This window comes from Euprymna scolopes, chromosome 22 (assembly GCF_053919585.1).
Source record: "Euprymna scolopes isolate OS-2025 chromosome 22, ASM5391958v1, whole genome shotgun sequence".
NCBI classification, from domain to species: Eukaryota; Metazoa; Mollusca; class Cephalopoda; order Sepiida; family Sepiolidae; genus Euprymna; species Euprymna scolopes.
This window is the reverse complement of record NC_136503.1, coordinates 30,988,487-31,010,563: the sequence shown is the minus strand read 5'-3', so window position 1 is coordinate 31,010,563 and position 22,077 is coordinate 30,988,487. Positions and strand designations below refer to the sequence as shown.

At 33.2% G+C, this 22,077-nt stretch overlaps 1 protein-coding gene across 1 annotated transcript in view; it reads right to left on the bottom strand.

Moving 5' to 3' along the window:
- Nucleotides 1-22,077, bottom strand: part of LOC145243945 (myosin-I heavy chain-like) — a 101,290-nt gene that overhangs the window by 13,244 nt on the left and 65,969 nt on the right. Inside the window, exons 16-21 of the mRNA XM_080107073.1 lie at nt 20,705-20,765; nt 18,637-18,742; nt 15,075-15,174; nt 13,605-13,708; nt 3,557-3,651; nt 1,277-1,420 (exon numbers count right to left, since the gene is read on the bottom strand). Of these exons, the coding sequence (XP_079963199.1) occupies nt 1,277-1,420; nt 3,557-3,651; nt 13,605-13,708; nt 15,075-15,174; nt 18,637-18,742; nt 20,705-20,765 (610 nt within the window). The remainder of the gene's footprint in view (nt 1-1,276; nt 1,421-3,556; nt 3,652-13,604; nt 13,709-15,074; nt 15,175-18,636; nt 18,743-20,704; nt 20,766-22,077) is intronic.

Below are 22,077 nucleotides of genomic sequence, written 5' to 3'. Positions count from 1 at the left end.
TGATTTATTTAAATTCAATTATTTTAAATTTGTTTTTGTTTATTTTAAAGCACACATGTAAAAATGTGTGTGTTATACTCTGCGCTCATCAACCAACAACCAAAGGTAGTAACACTTTCGAAGGTGTGACCATCAGGCAAAAAAATAAATGAAAAATCAATATACACTCATTTGTCATCATTTAATGTCTGTTTTACGTACTGGCTTTACGAAATTAACTTTAAACTATTTTCTCTCAAATTGCATACTTATTGCTTATTCCCATATTTTCTTTGAACTGACCCTGCTACCTCAACTGTACTACATTTGACCCAAAAACTCCCATCCATTCTTAGAACGTGATCGATGCTTCTGCACAAATCTCCCCATTATACTGTGCAGATTTTGTGAATGACGAAGCTATTGAAATTGTTCAGAAGTTTTGTTATCTTTGTACTATTATTGGAGCACAAGGAAGATCAGGTGCCAGTGCAATTGCCTGAGTCAAGTGTGGATTAAGTAAGTTTAGTGAACTTCTGCGATTATTAACCAGCAGAATGTTAGCACTGTCAACAAGGGGAAGAGTTTATCAGGCATATATATGAAGTCAAAGTCTCCTGTGCTACATAAATGTCCCTGTACCGTCTAAATGTAATTTTGCTTTGAAATCAACAGAACTAAGCCTGTCTTTAAATTGACGTTACACATCTGTCGTATCATTTCAATGCAGTTTCATAATGCCTCATTGAAACGCATTTATTTTTGGCTGCTGACATCACACGTTAAAATGATTGCTGATTGAAATCACATTAACATGGGAAATGGTTGCTTATGTTTTGTCATTTGGTAACTAAATTATAGGCTTTTTAAAAATAAAAAAAATTAAAAAACAGCAATTCTTTTCCCTTTGTCAGAAACATCACTCATGGAAAATGAGGACTAAAAGACAGAATAAAGAAAGCAAGAGTTAGAAAATAAACTCAAGGTCCACTTTCTACTCTTAAGTAGTAGTAGTAGTAGTAGTAGTAGTAGATTTATTAAATTTGAATAGAAATAAAAACAAAATTCTTAATTGTTGATTTAGAAATAAATGAAATTTTATTATTTTTTCAATCAAATATTTCTCTTTTCTTTTTTTTGTTTTTAATTATTTTTTCCAATTTATTTTTAATATTTAAATGGATACACAACATCCCACATCACAGCAACAAAGTTATTTGATACAAAAACGCAGATAGCAACATGTTGGATGAAAAATGCAAAAAAATAGGGTTTTTTTTCTATTATTTCAGCTTACCTGATTCGAAGAGCTTGAAGGTGTTGCAGAAGGAAGGGCCAACGCTTACGACACTGGAAACCTCGCCAATGCGTCTGGATGAGAGTGGCTGATTTGTAAAGGATGTGCAGCTTGAAGGCTTCTAACTCTTGACGGACAAGCTCACTGGAAGAAGGTGGAGAAAAATAAATTGATTTCTTATAAAATATTAGAAATAAAAAATATCGAAAGGAAAAACTTTTAAATATGAAAAGCTGATATAAAGTCAAATGTGAATTTATTTGATATATTTTTTATTAATAAAAACAAATTTACATGGTCACAACATTAGATATGCTAATGTTTCGGACAAATGGTTAAAATCAGAAGTCGTCATCAGGTGACTTAATAAATGGTTGCTTCCTACAGAAGAAGCCAGTTGTCAAGTCTCAAAAATTTGTCCGAAGTATTAGTATTTCCAATGTTGCGACCATCTAAATTTGTTTATATTAATAAAAATATATCTTGCTCTGCTTTTATTGAGCGCTCTTAATAACCTCATTAAATTCAGTGTATATATATATATATATATATATATATATATATATATATTGATTTCAAGGTTATAAGGGTTTTTTGAAGTATGAAAATGATGTTATGTTTTTATATTTAATATTTTATTTTTTATATCTCAAGCGGTCCTCCACTCTTGGTCACAAAAATGTATAAAAAAAAAAAACAAATAAATACTTATATATATTTCCGCCCCTTTAAGAATTAAGTTTTTTAACAGTTGAGTACTGTCTGTTGAAATGTAAAAGTCGGTCATTTGGCCTGCATGCGAGATCACAACATTTAGTCAATCGATCATTGTATAATTATTATTCCTTCATAAATGTTTAATTTCACTTGAATATTGTTGTGTTCGAAGGTAACTCTGTGCTTTGTTCCTTGCTAATGGTGACAAAGATGGCTTCGTTGTGGGGTTCGAATCCCAGGACCAGCAGCAATCATAACTTCCTGCACTGATGATTCAAAATCAATTCAAAGTTAAATGAGAAGACGGTTATCACCTGGGTTCATTTATTTGATGTATACATATATATCTATCTTTACTATTAGATGGAAGAAACTTTGTGTGTGTGAGTTCGTTCCATATGGACTCAGAAATGGCTGGGCTAATGTTTGTTTTTTTATTTCATATAAATGTACTTCATGTGTCTGGGTGTGTTTTTACATAGGTTTTGTATCAGATTACATCCGATAAGTATCAATAATAAAAAATCTGATTAAAAAAGGAAGTCCAATTTCGACTAAAGTTAACGCCTTACACAGCCTAACATCACAAGTGCATTTGAGAAGTTTTATCACTGCACAAGCAGAAAGGCCCAGCCTATAAAATCAACATTAGATTCTTTGATAAGATAGGGGTGCGTTCAGAATGAATGTTTCTTTTTAGAGCACAATTGAACCATGATACTTGACTTTTGTATGTTTAACTTATAAGTTAGTTAACTATAGCAGGCAAGTCAATCAATTTGATTAAAAAAAAAATTGGGCGATTTCACCAATTTCGATGACAATAAAAGTATGGGAGGATGAAACATTTGTTGATCATCATTCAATCTCAAAGAACGTTGGGTGTCCCTGCTAGTATATATATAAAAGTGACCTTGTCTGTCTGTATTAGAAACGGCCTCTACCAAACTCTTCTGTCAAATTTTTGTCCACAGACTTGAACTTGGTATATAGTAGATTAAGACCTGTAGAACAAATTTGATTTGGTTTAAAGCCAGTAAAAATAGCTGCTAAGGGTCAAAATTTGAAAAAATTTCAACTTGGTAGGCATACGTCGACTTAAAGTACTTTTCTGTAAATATAGACTTATATCTTTAACAACGTTATTTTTTTAAAATTTTGTATGCATATGAATTTAAGTCAGATGGTAATGAATAAAGCCGGACAGTTGTATGTTTTGATTTCGATTCTAGCTGATGATACCCTCAAAACCTAACACAGTTAAACATATATACATGTACATTTGTGCATGCATAGAGGATACAAATTATATCGACTTACGCCTGCCAAGTTCCCATTTTTGCAATTTGGATGCCTTAGCAGCTATTTTTTTTCTGGCTAAAAACGAAATCAAATTTTGTTACATAAGTCCAAATACCCCATATATCAAGTTTCAAGTCTGCAGACCAAAAGTTGATAGAGTAATTTTGTAGAGGCCGTCTTACACAGACACACACACTAAGTCACTTTTATATATAGACAAGAAATACTTTATACACAAAAAGTATTGTTTTGTTTTTTTACCTGAAGAGCAAATGCTTTTGTCTGAAAATCCAATTAAAGCTGTTGTCGTCCACATTAAAATTGCGACTGACATCTTTCAGATTGTTAAGAATGATCTAAAGAAATAAGAACAAAAAGCATCAGAAATTTTGTGTCATGCATTTTGGAGTCGTATGAATTATCGTTTACTACAACACAAATTTGCGATGCATGGAAACATGTGGAAGACATTTGAAACTAATCAAATAAGACATGAACAAAAATATGAACCACTTGCAACAATTTGCGTCATACAAAATTTAAATTTTTAAAGTTTTGTTGTATTTAGCAGATAAAAAAACAAACAAATGATTCTTTCTTATATATATATATATATATATATATATGGAAAGTAGTAGTGTTCATGTGTGTGTGTACATTACAACTATCATACAGCTCAAAGCACTGGATTGATCATGACCAAACTGGACTTGTTAATGGTCCCCCACCTAGGAATGGTGCACATCATTTTCAAGCTCAAGGTCAAAGGTTAAGGTCATATTTAGTGTGGCTCTTCGTAGACTCCCCACCTAGGGATGGTGCACACTATTTTTCAAGGTTAAGGTCATAACATATGATGAGAATAATGGAAATAGTATTTCGACAAAATAGTGAAATAAAAAGGAACAAACCGAGTTATGTGTTCATCAATGTTTCATCTTTATTTCGAGACTTCCTCTGGATGAATGAAAACATCAGTACAAATATTTGTAAATTTTCTTTTAAAAAGTGTGACGCTGTTCCATTTCAGCAACAGAAAAAGACATTGAAAATTCAAAAGGGGGTGGGACGTTGTTAAAGAGGAGATGATTTTTAATAACATCATATAGCCGTTAATGTTGATTGAGATTGTCGGACTGACTTCCTCATCTTGGTTGTTATAGTCACAATGTTTCGGCCGTTTTACCCTCCGGCCTTCATCAGATGTTTTGTATCGAACTGGGGAACCGTTTGTTAGGAGTCTCGAACCCAACCCTTTATTATTATTACGGGGGTACCGTGTTCGGACTCCAGCTAGGCTCTGGGACATAGTTGCTGATCCTCTGTTTTGAATGTTACTTTTCACTGCCTTCATTCAGGATTGAACTCAACACCTTTGAGTAACTGTAAACTTTGATACAACGTCTAGGACTACTCAGCCATATGTCCCAGTGACATATGGCCGCATGGTCCTAGATGTCCCAGTCACATATGGCCGAGTGGTCCTAGATGTCCCAGTGATGTATGGCCGCATGGTCCTAGATGTCCCAGTCACATATGGCCGAGTGGTCCTAGACGTCCCAGTGATGTATGGCCGAGTGGTCCTAGACGTTGTATCAAAGTTTACAGTTACCCAAAGGTGTTGAGTTCAATCCTGAACGAAGGCAGTGAAAAGTAACATTCAAAACAGAGAATCAGCAACTATGTCCCAGAGCCTAGCTGGAGTCCGAACACGGTACCCCCATAATAATAATAAAGGGTTGGGTTCGAGACTCCTAACAAACGGTTCCCCAGTTCGATACAAAACACCTGATGAAGGCCGGAGGGCAAAACAGCCAAAACGTTGTGACGATAACAACCAAGATGAGGAAGTCAGTCCGACAATCTCAATCAATAAAAACACATCATCCCAGAAATGCAGACAATTACTAGCCGTTAATGTATTTTTAAAAAATATGACGCAGTTAATATTCTTTCTGAAAAAAAAAAAATATATGTCTGTAAAAATTCAAATATAGGTGCGTAACTGAAATGAAACGAGTGTGTTTTTGTTATGCAATTTATTGATTGAGATTATATGTATTAGTTATTATAGGAGGTGTTTCTATGGTGTGAGAGGGTTAACCTATGTCTACAATTAAATTATGTTCTTTTAATAGAGTTTACTTATTAATGGCGCTACATTATAGAAACCTCCACGAAGACTTCTTGGATCAGCGCTTATTGCAAATTCAAGCATAATTAAACAATGTGGAGCTTTCTATAATGTAGCGCCATTAATAAGTAAACTTTTATTAAAAGAACATAATTTAGTTGTAGACACAGGTTAATCCTCTCACTCAATAGAAACACCTCCTCTAATAATTAATACATATAATCACAATCAATAAATTACATAACAAAAATACACTCGTTTCATTTCAGTTACACACCTATATTTGAATTTTAACAGACATATTTTTTTTTTTTTGAGAAATAATATTAACTGCATCATATTTTTTACAAATACATTAACGGCTATATGACATTATTAAAAAATCTCCTTCTCTTTAACAACACAACCTCCTCCCTTTTTTTTGAATTTCCGTCTTTTTTTTCTATTGAAATGGAACAGCGTCACACTTTTCACAAGAAAATTTTCAAATATTTGTACTGGTGTTTTTGTTTTCTTAATTTCATTCATCCAGAGGAAATCTCAAAATAAAGACGAAACGTTGATGAACACATAACTCGGTTTATTTATTGTTAAATATTATTTATGTGCATAAAAGTATACCTATGGGAAGGGCAGGGCGGAAGTGGGGCGCCCTGGGCAGTACATTCCAGGGGGCGGCATTTTGGGAGGAGAAAAAAAATAAATAAAAATAAATGGAAGCTAACAAAAAATCTGAAACTTTATGCCGAAAAGGTTGTAAAACATCGGGACTTTTAGAGATATCAGAATCAGAAAAATGTGTCCCTATTTTATGAGTGGCACACATCAAGGGCAGCATTTTGAGAAGTTAAAAATAGAAAATAGAAACAATAAATTAAAAAATAACAAAAAAAATCGGAATTTTTTTTACTGAAAAGGTTGTAAAACATCAGAACTTTTGGAGGTATCGGAATCAGAAAAATGTGTCCCTACTTTACGAGCGGCCCATGTCAGGAGGGGCGGCATTTTGAGGGGATAAAAATAGAAAATAAAAAATAAATAAAAGCTAACAAAAAATTAGGAATTTTTTATCAAAAATGTAAAAAAAATCGTAACTTTTGGAGGTATTGGACTCTGAAAAATATGTCCCTAATTTACGATTCCAAAATCGATTTAATTAAATTTTTCATTATTAGTAAAAACCAAAATCAGTAGTTTATTGTCTTTGTGTTGGGTATATAAACAGGGGTCTGCTGGGCATTGTTTAAATTGTTGTTTAATCATATAATCATGAAATACTGTATTCCAACACTGAGCACTCTGCTTTAGACCTACAATGACTTAAGTCGCCACACGCTATTTTCATTTTTCATTATAGATCCCTCTGGAGGGCGTAATATAAATTTCAGTCTATTGGGGCATTCAAATAAGCATTTTTTACGTTCATTTGATGGATGTTTAGGTCATATTGTGATGCGATTTGCAATAAAATTCTGATTGTGGTTAAGTTTGTGGTCGGTGAAACTTCTAGAGTACTAATGATAAATATTTATTGTTTTTAAATTATCACTAAAACTTAAATGATAATAACATCAAAATACGATGGAAATTTATTTTATTTGTAAAACAAAGTTAAAAGAAAAAGATGCATAAATTCTCTAGGTAACCTTGCCAAGTAAAGTAGTTGAAGTACATGTTCCAAAAGAAGTTGAAAAATTAATCAAAACATTTTTGTCAAGAAAAATACTTTCAAACATCACTGATAATTAAATGATACAACAGAAAATTACATCATTTTGGAATTGTAGAAACATTAAGCAAGTACGGAATAAAATCCACTGTAAACAGATTTTATGATCGTCATATCAGGGAATATAATTTTAAATGAAAACTAAGCGCTACACCTTAAATACTATTTGGCTTTCTATTTGATAGTTTAAATACTGCCGAATTTCAATCAAGTTTCGAACAATCACAGAGTAATTAATTTTTTTCAAACTATTAACAAAATTTTATAATCACTGTATTTATGATTAAACCAAAATTTATTGAATTAATTCTGGTAATAGGATTTTAATTTTTTACTTTTTTTTATTAATATAATAATTGTAAAAGATAATACAAGAAAAATCTCCTTAGAACACATACCTAACTTAGAAAAATCAACTTACTTACAACTTACAATAACAGTAAATATTTAGAAATATGTATATTTCTATGAGGCCCTTAAATCCTATTTAAAACTATATCGTCTTTAAGAATGGTCTTAAACTCTATCTTCATTTGACATTTATTCCGTAGATGTTTAATTTTCATACCTTGCCAAAATTAGTTCCCTGGTGTCTAATTTTCCTAAATTTAATTTAAATTTTAATTTAAAAAATAAAAATATAAAAAGTGATTTTTTAATTTTTTTGATTCATTTGGATTTTATCTGTTTTTGCTTTAATTAGCTGGTGGGTTTTGTCTGGTGTCCTTTTGTCCGATCCCCTAGGTATATATATATATATATATATATATATATATATATATACTAGTGAAAAAAAAAAAATCCAAGCGTCTTTAATTCATTTCAGTTGGATTGTGTTCTCGTCGTTTCGTACGTTGATTTATTTGGAAAATTATGTGTGAATTTGTCAACATCATTATCATGTACTGCAGAAGTGTGAGTCTAAAACAAACTTTACTAAAAAAAAAAAAAAAAAAGTTCAGGGAGGAAAAGGGACAAAAACGGTCCAGTCGCGGATCACTTACTATTTATGACTTTTGGAATGTTCCTTCATGTGTATTTTACATGTATATGTGTGTGTGCGTATGTATATGCATATGTATGTATATGCGTATATGTGTGCCTCTACGTGATTATGTTTGCATGTGTGTGCACATGCATATGTATGTTGGTGTACATCTGTATGTACACATGTGTTTATTTCCATGTGTATGTGGAGTGGAGAGGGCTCCCGTAAGCCGTGGTGAAAGCAACCCCTCTAGGAGAAGCAAATCTCTGATTTAAAAAATAAAACAAAGCAGGAGACCAGTATCTGGTCTGCAGTTTGACTTGTTGCTGGCTATTTTGCTCTTATTGTTGCTGGATCTCAACATTTTGAACCGAGAGAGAGATTTAGCTGTCGTACAAAGCTAAAACTCTGTAACATCATCTTTGTATAGATACTCCCTTGAGCATTTGTCTATAAAAAAATGGTCCTGTGGCGATGGAAAAGTTGTGATGCGTGTAGGCGTGAAATGCTGGAAGCATGTAATAATTAATCTGCCATCATTATATGTTTATGTACATGTGTATGAGTACATATTTGTGTAAATGTATGTATATATATATGTGTATATGTATTTGTATATGTGTGTGTGTATGTATGTATATGTGCAGGTGTGTATGTATATGTATGTATGTGTATTATGCATTGTGTATGTATATATGTGTGTATGTTTACATATATGTATGTGTGTATGTGTATATATGTATATTTGCATTTATATATATATATATATATATATATATATATATATATATATATATATATATATATATGCCAATGACTGTCTTGTGTATGTTTATGTATGTATGTGTATTGTGTATGTATGTATGCATATATGTGGGTTATATGTATGTGTGTATGTATGTGGTTATATGTATGTATGCGTGCATGTATATATATGTATGTATACCAGTGACCGTATTCAGTGTCATGTCTGCTTGAGCGTGTGAATTTCGCTGGCAGGACTAAAGTTATTTTCGGTTCATAGATTTTCAGTGCCTGAGGGAGTGGCACTCGTCTGACAAGACATTGCAATCATCATATACTAGTGATGGGATGATTCCAAATTTTTTCCTCGATTCAATTACCGATTCTGTCCTAAACTCATGATCCGATACGATTCTCGATTCCGATATTTTTTTAAATTTCTAAATATTTAATCAGTGATTTGTTTTTGTCTTTTTTTTCGAATTACTGTAAAACCTTCTTATGTCTGCATATATTTTCGCAAACAAAAAATGCACAGTGTGTGTGTGGGAGGGGCATATATTAAATATACGGGGGGGGGCTAAATATTTTTCTCAAATGTTTTCTGTTTAATTGATTGAAAATAATGAAACAACTAAAGATGCATTCTCTTTCAAAACAAAGCCGATTTATATTTGTCATTAGTTGGCAAAATGCTATTTGAATATTTGATAAACAATTGAAAATAATTAACGATTGTTATGCAAAATAAAATGGTATACATACAGCATAGTTAACAAAGTCCCCTTTCCATTTTAAACATGAGTTTCTAAATAACATATATAGAAAACAATTCTTAACTTAAGAACGGATGTGAATGTATTTTTAACTATTCTATACGTTCTCTCTACCAAAGAATGTTCATGTGTTTACCCTAATCATAAATATTTGCTTTGTCATTACTACTGTCATAGATATGTAGTAGATTGATTTGTTTTAATGCAAAAAAAGAAAAAAAAAAAAAAACAAGATACAGATAATTATAATAGAACTACTTTTTACTAATATTGTGAGAATTTTAGACTAAAATCCATGGCTTAAAATGATATTTTCCTTTTTTTTTATGCAATTGCATATGGACACCTTGAAAATCTGGCTGAAAAAAAGCACAAACAATTATTTTTAAATTTAAACTTTCGTACATTAATTTAACCTACAATGATGAATAATAATCTAACATTGTAGAAATGTTCACTTAGCCGAAGTCTGACTGGCAAGGTTGTAAAACTATGCATAATTGCTTAGATCCCCCCCCCCCCAAAAAAAAAAAAAAGCTTACAGAATTTATTTCCATGAGGAAAATAATAATTTTTGGTTAATGTTCTAAAATGCTACAATGTCTCTGAAATGAAAAATCATTTTACGTCCACTTAATATTGCTCAAGCATTACTTAACTGGAAGGATCTAGAGATCTGACTTGCTGAAGGAAACATAGTTGACAAAGTACAGCAACATCTTATTAAGAAGGAAATTAAGAAGTGGCAGGAAATTCTAGTTAGATTGCTGGACATCATCAGGTTTCTCGCCGAGCAGAATCTGACACTACGAATTCACTGTGAAGACATCCATAATGATGAAAGAGATCAAGAAAACAAAGGAATTTTTTAGAATTGGTAAATTTATTGGCCAAGTATGACCATGTGTTCCGTGAAAATTTGGTGAAAGTTAATCTGGGAAAGAAAATCGCTACTTCTTATCTGTCACCAAAAATTCAAAATGAATTTGTGAGCATTTTGGCAAAGCAGGTGAAAAAGAAAATCATCGATCAGATCAAAGAAAGCAAATATTTTCGCATAATTTTTTATAGAATTCCTGATGTATCCCATAAAGACCAGATGAGTGAGGTATTGCACTACGTAAAAATTGACGAAAAAAGTGACAGTGGATGAGTCATTTCTCCGCTCCATCAAGACAAAAGGTAAAAGCACAAAGGAAATTTCTAAACTGATTTTGAGAAAACTGGAGAACGATGGGATTCAGATTGATGACTGTATTGGCCAGGCATTTGACAATGCTGCTATTATGCCATCGATCGGATGTGTAGAAATGAATCTCCAAAATCAACCCAAAAGCTCTATTTGTGCCATGCACTAACCATTCATTAAATCTGGCTTGTGTACAATGCTGCTTCTGTAGCGATTCACTCTGTTACATTTTTTGCATACTGGACAGGTTATTCTCATTCTTTTCTGCATCTACACATCGCTGGGACATCTTGATTCAGTTGACCGGTCTAAGTATTAAGCGGACTACAGAAACTAGTTGGAGTAGTCGAGCAGATGCTGTAAATGATGTGGTAAAAAAAATTATCGGAAGTCATCATTGCCATGGAACCGCTCACAGAAGGAGGAGACAATGCAACCACAAGACCAGATGCATCTTTAATTTCCAACTCAGTATTGTTGTTTCCGTTTCTTTTATTTCTGAGCTTCTGGAAAATTATTCTCCCAGAAATCAATGATGCCCAGAAGTATCTTCAAGAAAAGGGCTGCAACAAAGTTCTGTCAGACTGACGGCGTTGAGAAATTGCCGCCTTCAGAATAGAGAAAATATGGTGGACACTTCAATAGACGAGTCAAAAAACTCTGCTCTGAAATGGGGATACGCATGGAGCATCGTATCCACAAAAAGAAACGAATGGGTGGTGAATGATTGACTGATGTAGCACTGGAGTTTGATACTGAGTTGAGACAGGAAATGCTGTCTGTCATAGACAGATTTTTTTTTTTTTACATAGACACCACCACTTATCAAGGCCACGAGGCCACTCAAGGATAAGAGTTAAAGAGTGTACAGTAGAAATTGGACAATATAGTAATCATTAGTAATGGAAATTTGGTAAATTTGTTAACAAGTGGAACGACTCATCAAGAACTTGTACAAGACGTTTTTTTTTTCTCTTCGAGAGGCTGGACCTCTTAATAATAACATTACGAAGAAAAAGAAAAGAAAACTACATCGGACTATCCTCTCTTTGATACAGCCATGTTTTTTGTGAAAATTCGGACTTTAACAACAACAAAAAAGTAAATAAAAATGATTTTATCATTTCATAACATTTTTAGGTTTCCAAACGTTCTCATTTAAATTTATTATTATATTTGTTTGTGTAGCCAATTAATTTAACATTTTTTTATAATTTGAATTATACGTTTTTGTTTTGAAAAAAATATTTGGTTTCTTTTGTTTCATATTAACATTTATATAATTCCTTTCAGATTAATGTTTACATAAAATTATTATTCGAATTATTGAAAAGAAATTGTTAAATAAAATTAAATTTAAAAAAAAAACGGGGAATTGTGTAAACATTAATCTGAAGGGAATTGTGTAAACATTAGTTCAATGAAAATTAATATTTTGAGGGCTTTTTGGAATTTTGAAGGTTTTAACAGATTGTCATATGCCAGTAGTAGGCGGGGGTAGGGGGCGGAAAAACAGGTAATCATATACCAGCGGGAGGGGGCAAAACAGGTAATCATATGCCGGGGGGAGAGGTAATTATATGCCAGCGTGGGGGGGGGAGGTAATTATATGCCAGCGGATGGGAGAGGAGACGGCAAATTTTCCGACTGCCCCAGGTGGCAAAAACTGATGCTACGCCACTGACCTATGGATATGCATGTTTCTAGCTCTGAGCCGTTGTCAGCATAGGTGAGGATCAAACTCATAACACCAGTAGCCGCAGTCTGATATTGTACCAGTGTACCACAATAGATCACTACTTGAATGCACAATTTTTTTTATCGCTTTTAAATTTAAGATTTATTGTTGCCATTTTTTTAGCGATATTAACAACTTCAAAAACCTTTTTTTAACCTAAATTTATATATATATATATATATATATATATATTTATATATATATATATATATATATATATAACTACTTCATTTACTCACATAAAATTAATATACGAAAGTATAAATTTATGCGTAAACTTTAAGTATTTACTTCAAAAGTGCTCAATACATAGGTAGAGCTAGTTAGTTAGTTATAAAATATATATGGCGATTAAGCTACACTGAATATTCCGCGTTTCATCCACTCTAGGACTCTTCAGGCTTATGCGCGAATTTTTTGATTGTCTGTCATTTTTATATACGCATCTTCTTTTGAGATTTTAGTTAGCCAATCATCTTTCTGCATGTTCATTGGCTGATAGGAAGGGCGCGGTGGATACTAGAAAGCTGATGGGCTAACAAAAATCTCAATAGAAGATGCGTATATAAAAACGACAGACAACCAAAAAATTTGCGCATAAGCCTGAAGAGTCCTAGAGTGGATGAAACGCAGAATATTCAGTGTAGCTTAATCGCCATGTATATTTTATAACTAACTAACTATATATATATATATATATATATATATATATATATATGAATTAAGTTTAAAAAATTTTTTGGCACTTCTACACCATCAGAACAAAATTTTTGTAGTTGATAAATGGAATTTTCAGATAAAAACAATGGTTTCTACTGATTTTTTTTGTCAGTTCTAATAAATTACAATGTTAGCTTCCAAATTATGCAGTTGAAATTAACTGAATATTACTGAATTATTAAAAATCAAACTTTAATCGTGTTAGCAGGTGAAAAATTGCGGTCAAGAATGCCTCAATATTACAAACACACCCAATGAGGAGTACTTCAGCTAGTGTTATATAAGACTTACCTCACTTGTAGCAAGAGGATTAACATTAAAATCTTTGGAATGTTTGGGCAGAAGGAGTTGATAACGGGTATTGAACACTGAATATTTCATTCGGTGGATTGGCGCTGGAAAACAAAAAAGAAAATTAATTCAACCACAATATAATAAAAGGTTCATGACAGTTTTCCATGCCTTACTACTTCCGTGCTGATTTATAGCAAATTGGAAGCTTTTTTTTTTTTTTAGAAATTGACTTTCATTATACATTCATTGTATCATTTTCATATCTCATTTCTCTTCAGGCAACACATGTCCTCAACCTACACTGGTCAGAAAAAATTCCCTTCACTGTGAAATCATTAATAAAAATTCACAATCCTTTCTACAATCCAATATTCTATATCTGACTTGTCCACCAAGTTCGTCATAAATGTCCAACAGTCTTTGTTTTGACTATTCAATAATATGCAGGGACATTTTGGTGATCAACTCATAAGTAGCAGGTATGATCCTGAATGGGTTTCACACTCACTGGACCCTAACTCCCCCCCACCATATCTAACAAAACAGTTTACAAATTATTCCTGGGCTAAAAAGGACCGTCACAACAAAAACTTAGGGAAGTCTAAAGATGGAGGAGGGGGGGGGGATTATTGACAATTTTATACATTGAATGCAGGTGTGCTTATCATCGAACAACAATAAAGCAAAAACTGTTGGACATTCCTGACTGAAACTTGGTGGACAAGTCAGGCATAGACTGGGAGGGGGGCTTATCAAGGCCTGGAGGCCATTCGAGGATAAGGATTAATGAGTGTACAGTAATCAGTGGGACAATATCATAGTAATCATTAGTAGTAGAAATTTGAAAAATTGGATTACTTAAGTGGGACGGCTCATCAAGAAGTTGTTTACATTGGACTTGAAGACGACCAAATTGTAGTCAGCTGGAAAGCAGGCAAACGGAAGAGAGTAGGCGTGCAGTTCTAAGAAAGAAGCTTTGTTCACGGTTTCAGCTAGATGAGTGTTTCTCGTGTGTTTGGTGAGGGGGGGGGGGTCATAGATTGGAACTCAGACGAGCACTAGCCATGAAAATACTGTTGAAATCCTTAATACTGTGTTTCTGAACTTTTGAGATAAGGATTGATTATTCAGATTATTTGGATTCTTCTGACTACCATTTTCATCTTGAGTGTTATTTTAACAATGTTTCAGTCTATGTAACTTCTGGCCGTCTTCAGGTGTATCTTGTCGAACCCGGGAATCTTCACAGAATTTTGAATGGAACCCTCTATTTAATCCCTGGGGTAGCATGCTCTTGTTAACCAAAGTTAACACCCTTATACAGCCTAATATTACAAGTGCATTTGAAAAGTTTTATCACTGCACGAGCAGAAGTGCCCAGTGTATAAAATCAACAGTAACGATAGAATCCAAACAATACAAATAATCTTTATCTCAAAAAAATATTCAGAAAAAAATGCTACTCACTTGTTTTCATCAAATTTACAGTTTCCACCAATTGCATTGCTGACAGTTGACGACATATTGTGTCCATTTTAAATGTGAGGTAGGATTGTAAGTCGTTGCTCTGGACAAAAAGAAAAAAAAACAAAATTATGTCGGGAAAAAAAACAAAACTGATTTTTTTTTTATGATGAAATTCAGTGATTCTTGTAAAACTATTGAAATTTAAAATCCCGCTATACTCTAACTGAACGATAATGAAAAGAGACCATTTTCTGATAAACATACTTTATTTCCAAATCTAAAACCAGAAGTCATCATCAAGTATATTGTTTCTCTTTTACCAAAAAATAAGGTATATCATAAATTATGATTGTTGTAAGTAGTTTCTCTTCGAAACAGTTTCCAGTTACAGCCTCCAGATATATGTGCAGTTGTGAGAGATTAAAACCACTAGATAATCGCAACTAATCAAACCGAATTTATTGGCCAAAAAATAGCAAAGCGCAACTGTTGCATTATTAAATGTATATATGATTTTCTAGTTTGCACTTTTCAAATGCTTGCAAAATTATATATACACCTGACAATTCTTTTGCTGTTGTTCTGAAAATTAACACAAAAATATTTTGTTAACATAGAAGTTTATTTACTGTACAATGACAACAAGAGAGAGAGAGAACATAACTGTGTTTAGCTGTAAGGGTGAGTGCGTGTGTGGCAGGTGACAACAGAGAAATGTCAATCACATTGGATGATTCTGTCTTCCTCTCTCTCTCTCTCTCTCTCTCTCTCTCTCTCTCTCTCTCTCTCTCTTTCTATTTATCTATCTCTCAGTTGTTTATGTTAACTGTCTTATAAAGATATCATTCCTGGAATGTAAATATTAAAAATATTTAATTGTTCCTTTTTTTATTTTACATTGCACAATTCTAACTTCCCGACTTTGAATGTAAACCTTTCTTTGTTTTCGATAATTACATTTTAAGTCATTTTTATGGGACACAAAAATGTAGATTAAAATCCATCCGAAATGTGTACACCTTTGACTTTATCGGCGTTGCACTAGCTCAATATCCAACAGCACAACAAGCCATGTAAAAGAACAATTGAAAAATGTCTGAATATTTGTTTACGATGACTTTAAATCTGGATATGGTAGACATTTTCACTAACTTTTTTTTTTTTATAAGGGAGTGGCTACTTAAGCCATCATTAAGGCCTGAAGACCACTTGAGGATAAGGATTAATGAATGTAAGGTGATACTATAGTAATGGTTAATGGTGTAAATTGGGTAGAATTTGATTATTTATGGGGACGGCTCAACAATAACTTGTTTACATGGACTTTGAAGATGACCATATTGTAATTGACCAAAAAAAGGCCAATGGAACAGATATCCACATGCGGACAGTTCTAAGAAAGAAGCTTTGTTCATGGAATCTGCATTTCGAATTAGGTAAAGATAGAAAATGGGGAAAATTGTTGACAGTGGTTGCAGCTAGATGAGTGTTCTTTTGTGAAAGTTTTGCAAGGGAGAACCATAGGTTGGAGCTCAGACAAGCACTTGTCATGAAAATAACAATAGAGCAGAGACAGGCTTGCAACATATCTTCTTTGGGAAACAAGTTGCAGAAAAGAGAAAAAGAATCATCTATTAGGTTTTGAAGCCAGTTCTTAACTATCAAAACAAGATGGGGCATGCTGAGCAGCTCCTGCCAGATGTGGCAACAATATTCCATTTTAGGACGTATTGAGCTCTTATGCAGATAAAGGATTACATCAGAAGTAAGATACATCTACTGGAGCGGTAGAATGATCAAACTATTTTTTTCAGCAATTTTGGCAACAGATTTGGGAGAATGCAGCCCTTCTTAGAATGAAACAAAAGCACGTATGGTAGATTTCTTTGCTGGATTCCCTGGAGACTATGACTTGGTGCTGGAGTGAAAAACTTCTTGAAAAATTTATTTAAATCTTTGCTGATCGTGTTTTTCTAGAATATGTAATAGTATTAAACTGTTTTTTTTTTGTTTTATCCTTGTTTGGTGATATTTAAAACATTTAACGATATTGATATTTAAAACATTTAACGATATTGATATTTAAAACATTTAACGATATTGATATTTAAAACATTTAACGATATTGATATTTAAAACATTTAACGATATTGATATTTAAAACATTTAACGATATTGATATTTAAAACATTTAACGATATTGATATTTAAAACATTTAACGATATTGATATCGTCACTTATTAAATAACCACATCTCTATGTTTAGATCATTAATCTAATAAAGAAATTTGGGTGCTTGTATAGATTGGTGATCTTTTAAGCAAATATATTTCAAGTGAAAACATTATTACATACTTACAAATCATGTTGAAATTCATATAAATTCCAAAAATTATTAAAAATTTAATCGAGTAGAAAATGTACTTTTTTTTACAGGGAAGTCACCACTTATCAAGGCCCGAAGGTCATTCAAGGATAAAGGTCAAGTGGTCATCAGGACAACAATGTACTAGTTATCAATTATGGAAATTGGGTATAATTTGATTATTTAGAACAATAAGAACTTGTTTATATTGGACTTGAAGATGGCCATATTATTGTCAGCTGGAAAGCAGGCCAGTGAAACAGAGTTTCACAGGAGGGAAGTTCTAGGTAATAATCTTTGTTCATGGAATCTGTATTTAGATTTAGGCACAGGTAGAAAGTGGGTGAAATTGTTGATAGTGGTTGTAATTAGTCAAATGCTTTATGTGAAAGTTTTTCAAGGAGAGGACCACAGATTGAAGCTCAGACGAGCACTTGCCATAAAAATAATGATAGAGCAGACAGACTCACAATGTCTCTTCTGTGGGAATGAGTTGCCAAGGAGGAAAAAAGAACATTACCTTTGCAGGTTTCAATGCCAATTTTGAACTCTGTCAAGGCAAGATAGGAGCTTGAAGCAGCTCCTGTCTAGATGTGGCAATGTACTTCATCATAGGACGTACTTGGCTCTTATACAGGTAGAGAATTGCATCAGCAGTGAGATATCTGTTGGGGCGGTAAAATGATCCAACCATTTTTCTGGCGATCTAGGCAATAGATTTGATGTATGCGTTCTCTTTCAGGTCAGGAGTGAAGGTCAGTCCCAGAAGTTTGTCAAAGCATGGCGCTTCCTCAGGACAAGAGCCATTCATTTCAATTGGGGTATTCAATTGACTATATATATATATATATAGTCAATTGAATACCCCAATATATATATATATGTGTTTTTTTAATAAAAAAATCATCCACAATTACATTGTGCTTAAAAATGGTGGACTGTCAATTTACGTCCAGGGAGATAAGTCAGTTTGTCATAATGAATTGATCACACAACTGCTCTTCATTAAAACTCAATAAATTTTATTTTTACGTGTAATTATTTTTCTACTGGATCATTTTTCATAATTTTTGGAATTTATACTAATTTCGACATGACACATGAGTATGTAATGTTTTCACCTGAAATGCATTGCTTTAAAAACTCACTAGTGTACACAAGCATCAAAATTTGAAATCTCAATAATAAAAACAAACCTTTATGCAGTGTACGAAATGTGCTTTGGTGAGTGCAATTTTTTTAAGAATTTCATCAAGTTTCAAACAAAAATCTTCGGTCAAAGAATTAGCGTGACTGGACATCCTGAAAAAAATTATGAAAACATAGAAGTTTTAAAAATAAATAAAGAACTTAAAAAAAATACATATAGAATTAAATTACATTAAAATTAAACAATATAAAATTTTAAAAATGAATAAAAAAAATCTATAAAAATATACAGAGTGAAAAAATATACAAAATGAAACTATAAAATACAGAATAAAAAAATAAAGAAGTTATAAAAATATATAGAATAACTATATAAAATTAGGCATATAAAATCAACAGTAGGTTCTTTGATATGACAGGAGCGCATTCAAAATGAGTGTTTCTGTTTGGAGCACAATTGAAGTATGACTTGACATTTGCATTTTAAATTTTAATTTAAGCTATTATATATAAAAATAATTTTATAAAATTAACAGTAGGTTCTCTACAGTGCAATATAGACTACTATGTATTGTTAACTAAGTCACTGCATACCTGTGAAGCTTCCTCCTGGTGCACCGTGATGAGTCCCCAACTAGAGCAGGCAATCAATTGACTTGATTAAAAAATAGGCGATTTCACCGATTTTGATGACAATAAAAATATGGGAGTGTTAAACATTAGTTGATCATCATTCAATCCGGGGCAGCATCAGTTTATGCTAGTTTATACTAACTTTGACATGACACACAAGTACGTAATCGTTTCACCTGAAATGTGTTTGTTTAAAAGATCACCAATCTATATAATCACCGAAACTACTATTGTATCATTTAGAATTAAACTAGCTTCGGTGCCCGGCATTGCCCAGGTGTTTGGAGGTGTGTGTTGAGCAAAATAAAAAAGTCGTAATAGGCAGGCAGGCTCGAACCCGTACCGGGAAAGAGAAAAAGAATGTGAAAAAAAAAAGTGACATCTTTGCCGTTGCGTCCAGCATCAAACTGGAAGTGGTGAAGGTTTAAATTAAGGCTAGTCAATCGAAAAGAGGGGATGCCTTTCAAAAATATCGTCAAAAAAAGCGACCCCCTCCTTGTAGAAAAGTGCCCAGTTGAGGGTGAAGGAATTAATGTTTTTAGCCAAACTTCTCGATATTTGTCGTCCGAAGGTTTGAGCTTTAAAACAATACTGATCTCATGAAAATTCGTTGCCTCTGTCAAAAGTTTTAGGCATACAAACATACATACATACATACATACATTTAAACAGACAGGTGAGATTTATATTATAGATGAGTCTAAAATGTTTTAATATTAATATAGTCAGGATCAAGAAAAAGATCTGCAATTATTCATTTAGAATAGACAGACACAATGCATAGTGTTAGAAATGATTCATATATTTTTTCAATGAGGCCAGGTATCTGTAATTAGGGTTCAATCTGCTGGTCAGTCGGTCTGTCATGCTTAAGTTTGAAATAACATTTTAAATGAAATTAGTAAGATGTGAAAATGAGTCTGTCATTTATAAGCTGTGTCCACACATCCATATAAAATGCTTTGTCTGTCTTTCATATTCTGTCTTTCAATAAAATAACATAAGACAAGTACTTGATGAAAATCAGTTATGATTTGTGTGTGTGTGTGTGTGTGTGATACCATCGTGTAGTGTAGAATGAGGACCCTCCCCCCCAAACGTTGCCCACTACTGGCTGCATGGTTGCATCAATCTCCAGCAATGTTTTTTCTTGATCCTACTCTTGTCTGGCTTCGACTCCAATCTCTCCGATCTCCCTTGGGGAACCACCAAGCCACCAACTGTCACAAACAGGACATTGTCTGCAACTCATAACTGTCATCAACCATCGCAAACAGTAGACATATATTTTAAAAATAGATTTGATCTTGTTTTGTTTGTTTTTTTTATTTAACCTGAAATATAAATGTAAAATGATGAAAATCAACCTCTTACCTGTTAAATGTAAAATGATGAAAATCAACCTCTTACCTGTTAAATGTAAAATGATGAAAATCAACCTCTTACCTGTTAAATGTAAAATGATGAAAATCAACCTCTTACCTGTTAAAGCCAACTCGTGGTAAGACTTTATATGATTTGCCTTGCGGGCCCGGATGAGAGCCTGAAAGTGTAGATTAAGAAAATCAATTAGCTGTAGATGATATCTGCAACTAATGTGCAAGTTTTACCATATTTTAAAAATACCATGTTTGAAGCAAATGCCACTGACTACTTGATAAACATGCAAACCCCTTGCAAAGGATGTTACTGGAGTGGGCAATATCAGGCCACATCTCATGCTTGCTCTTTATGCAGTCCAATCAAATGGTCAACATCAGTCAATTTGTAGTCAAATTAATTTTGATGTGCTCAAGCCAGGTTTTCTTCAGTCTAACATGCTCGATTATTGCTCAAGATATCCAAACGTGTCATGAAGTCGATGTAAAAGGTGACATGCTGGACACGGCTAAACCACCTGAGATACTGAACATGCAAGGCTTCCGTAATCCCAAATTTTTGATGAAACACAGTTAAAAGGATTTTTTTATAGCAGCAAGCATGCGGATCCACAAGGTAAAAAAGTGAGGATTACATTGTGTATCATTCATTGGGGACTGAACTTACAAGATAGAATTTTGTTGGTTTTTTTTTCATGTAAATTTCATTTATTCAAACATTTTTGCATCGGCGAAACATCAAATCATCGTTGAAAAAAAAAGAGAGTAGAAACTTTCGTCTCGGAGAGAAAGTAAAGTAAACGTAACACGTTGGGATGACAGTGAGTGTTCAGCAAGAGAAACAAAGGACAGATCGAGTTGTTGTTGTCGTGTTTTGGAGAACTGTTAATATAATTCAAGAGTCGGATATTTGAATTTTTGGTTATAGTCAGCTAACATACTTCCTAACTTCTAACGTGGTTGCGATTGGAAGCAGTGATAAGGCAAATCTTCTCTACTACCAATAGCAATGGTCAAAGACTCTTTATCTGAAAGTACATTTTTTAAACTCCTCAGCCTAACGTTCACAGGAAACATGAGTTGGAACAATTACATTGAGAGTATTGCCAGGACTGCTGTGAAGAAGGTAGGTTCTCTCTACCATGCTAGAAAGCTACTAACGCCCGAAAGTATCCTGTACCTCTATAAGGCCACCATTCGTCCATGTATGGAGTATTGTTGTCATATTTGGGCTGGTGCATTTGCTACTAGTCTCTCGCTCCTGGACAAGGTCCAAAAGAGAGTTGCCAACCTAATAGGTCCTGAACTGTCATCTAAGCTTCAGCCTCTGTCCCATCGACGAAATGTTGCATCCCTCTGCCTGTTCTACAAGTATTTTAACGGTGAATGCTCTGACGAACTGCAAGCACTTGTACTCCCTCGACATAAATACCCCCAACAGACCTGACAAGCAGTTAAATTCCACTCTTTCACAGT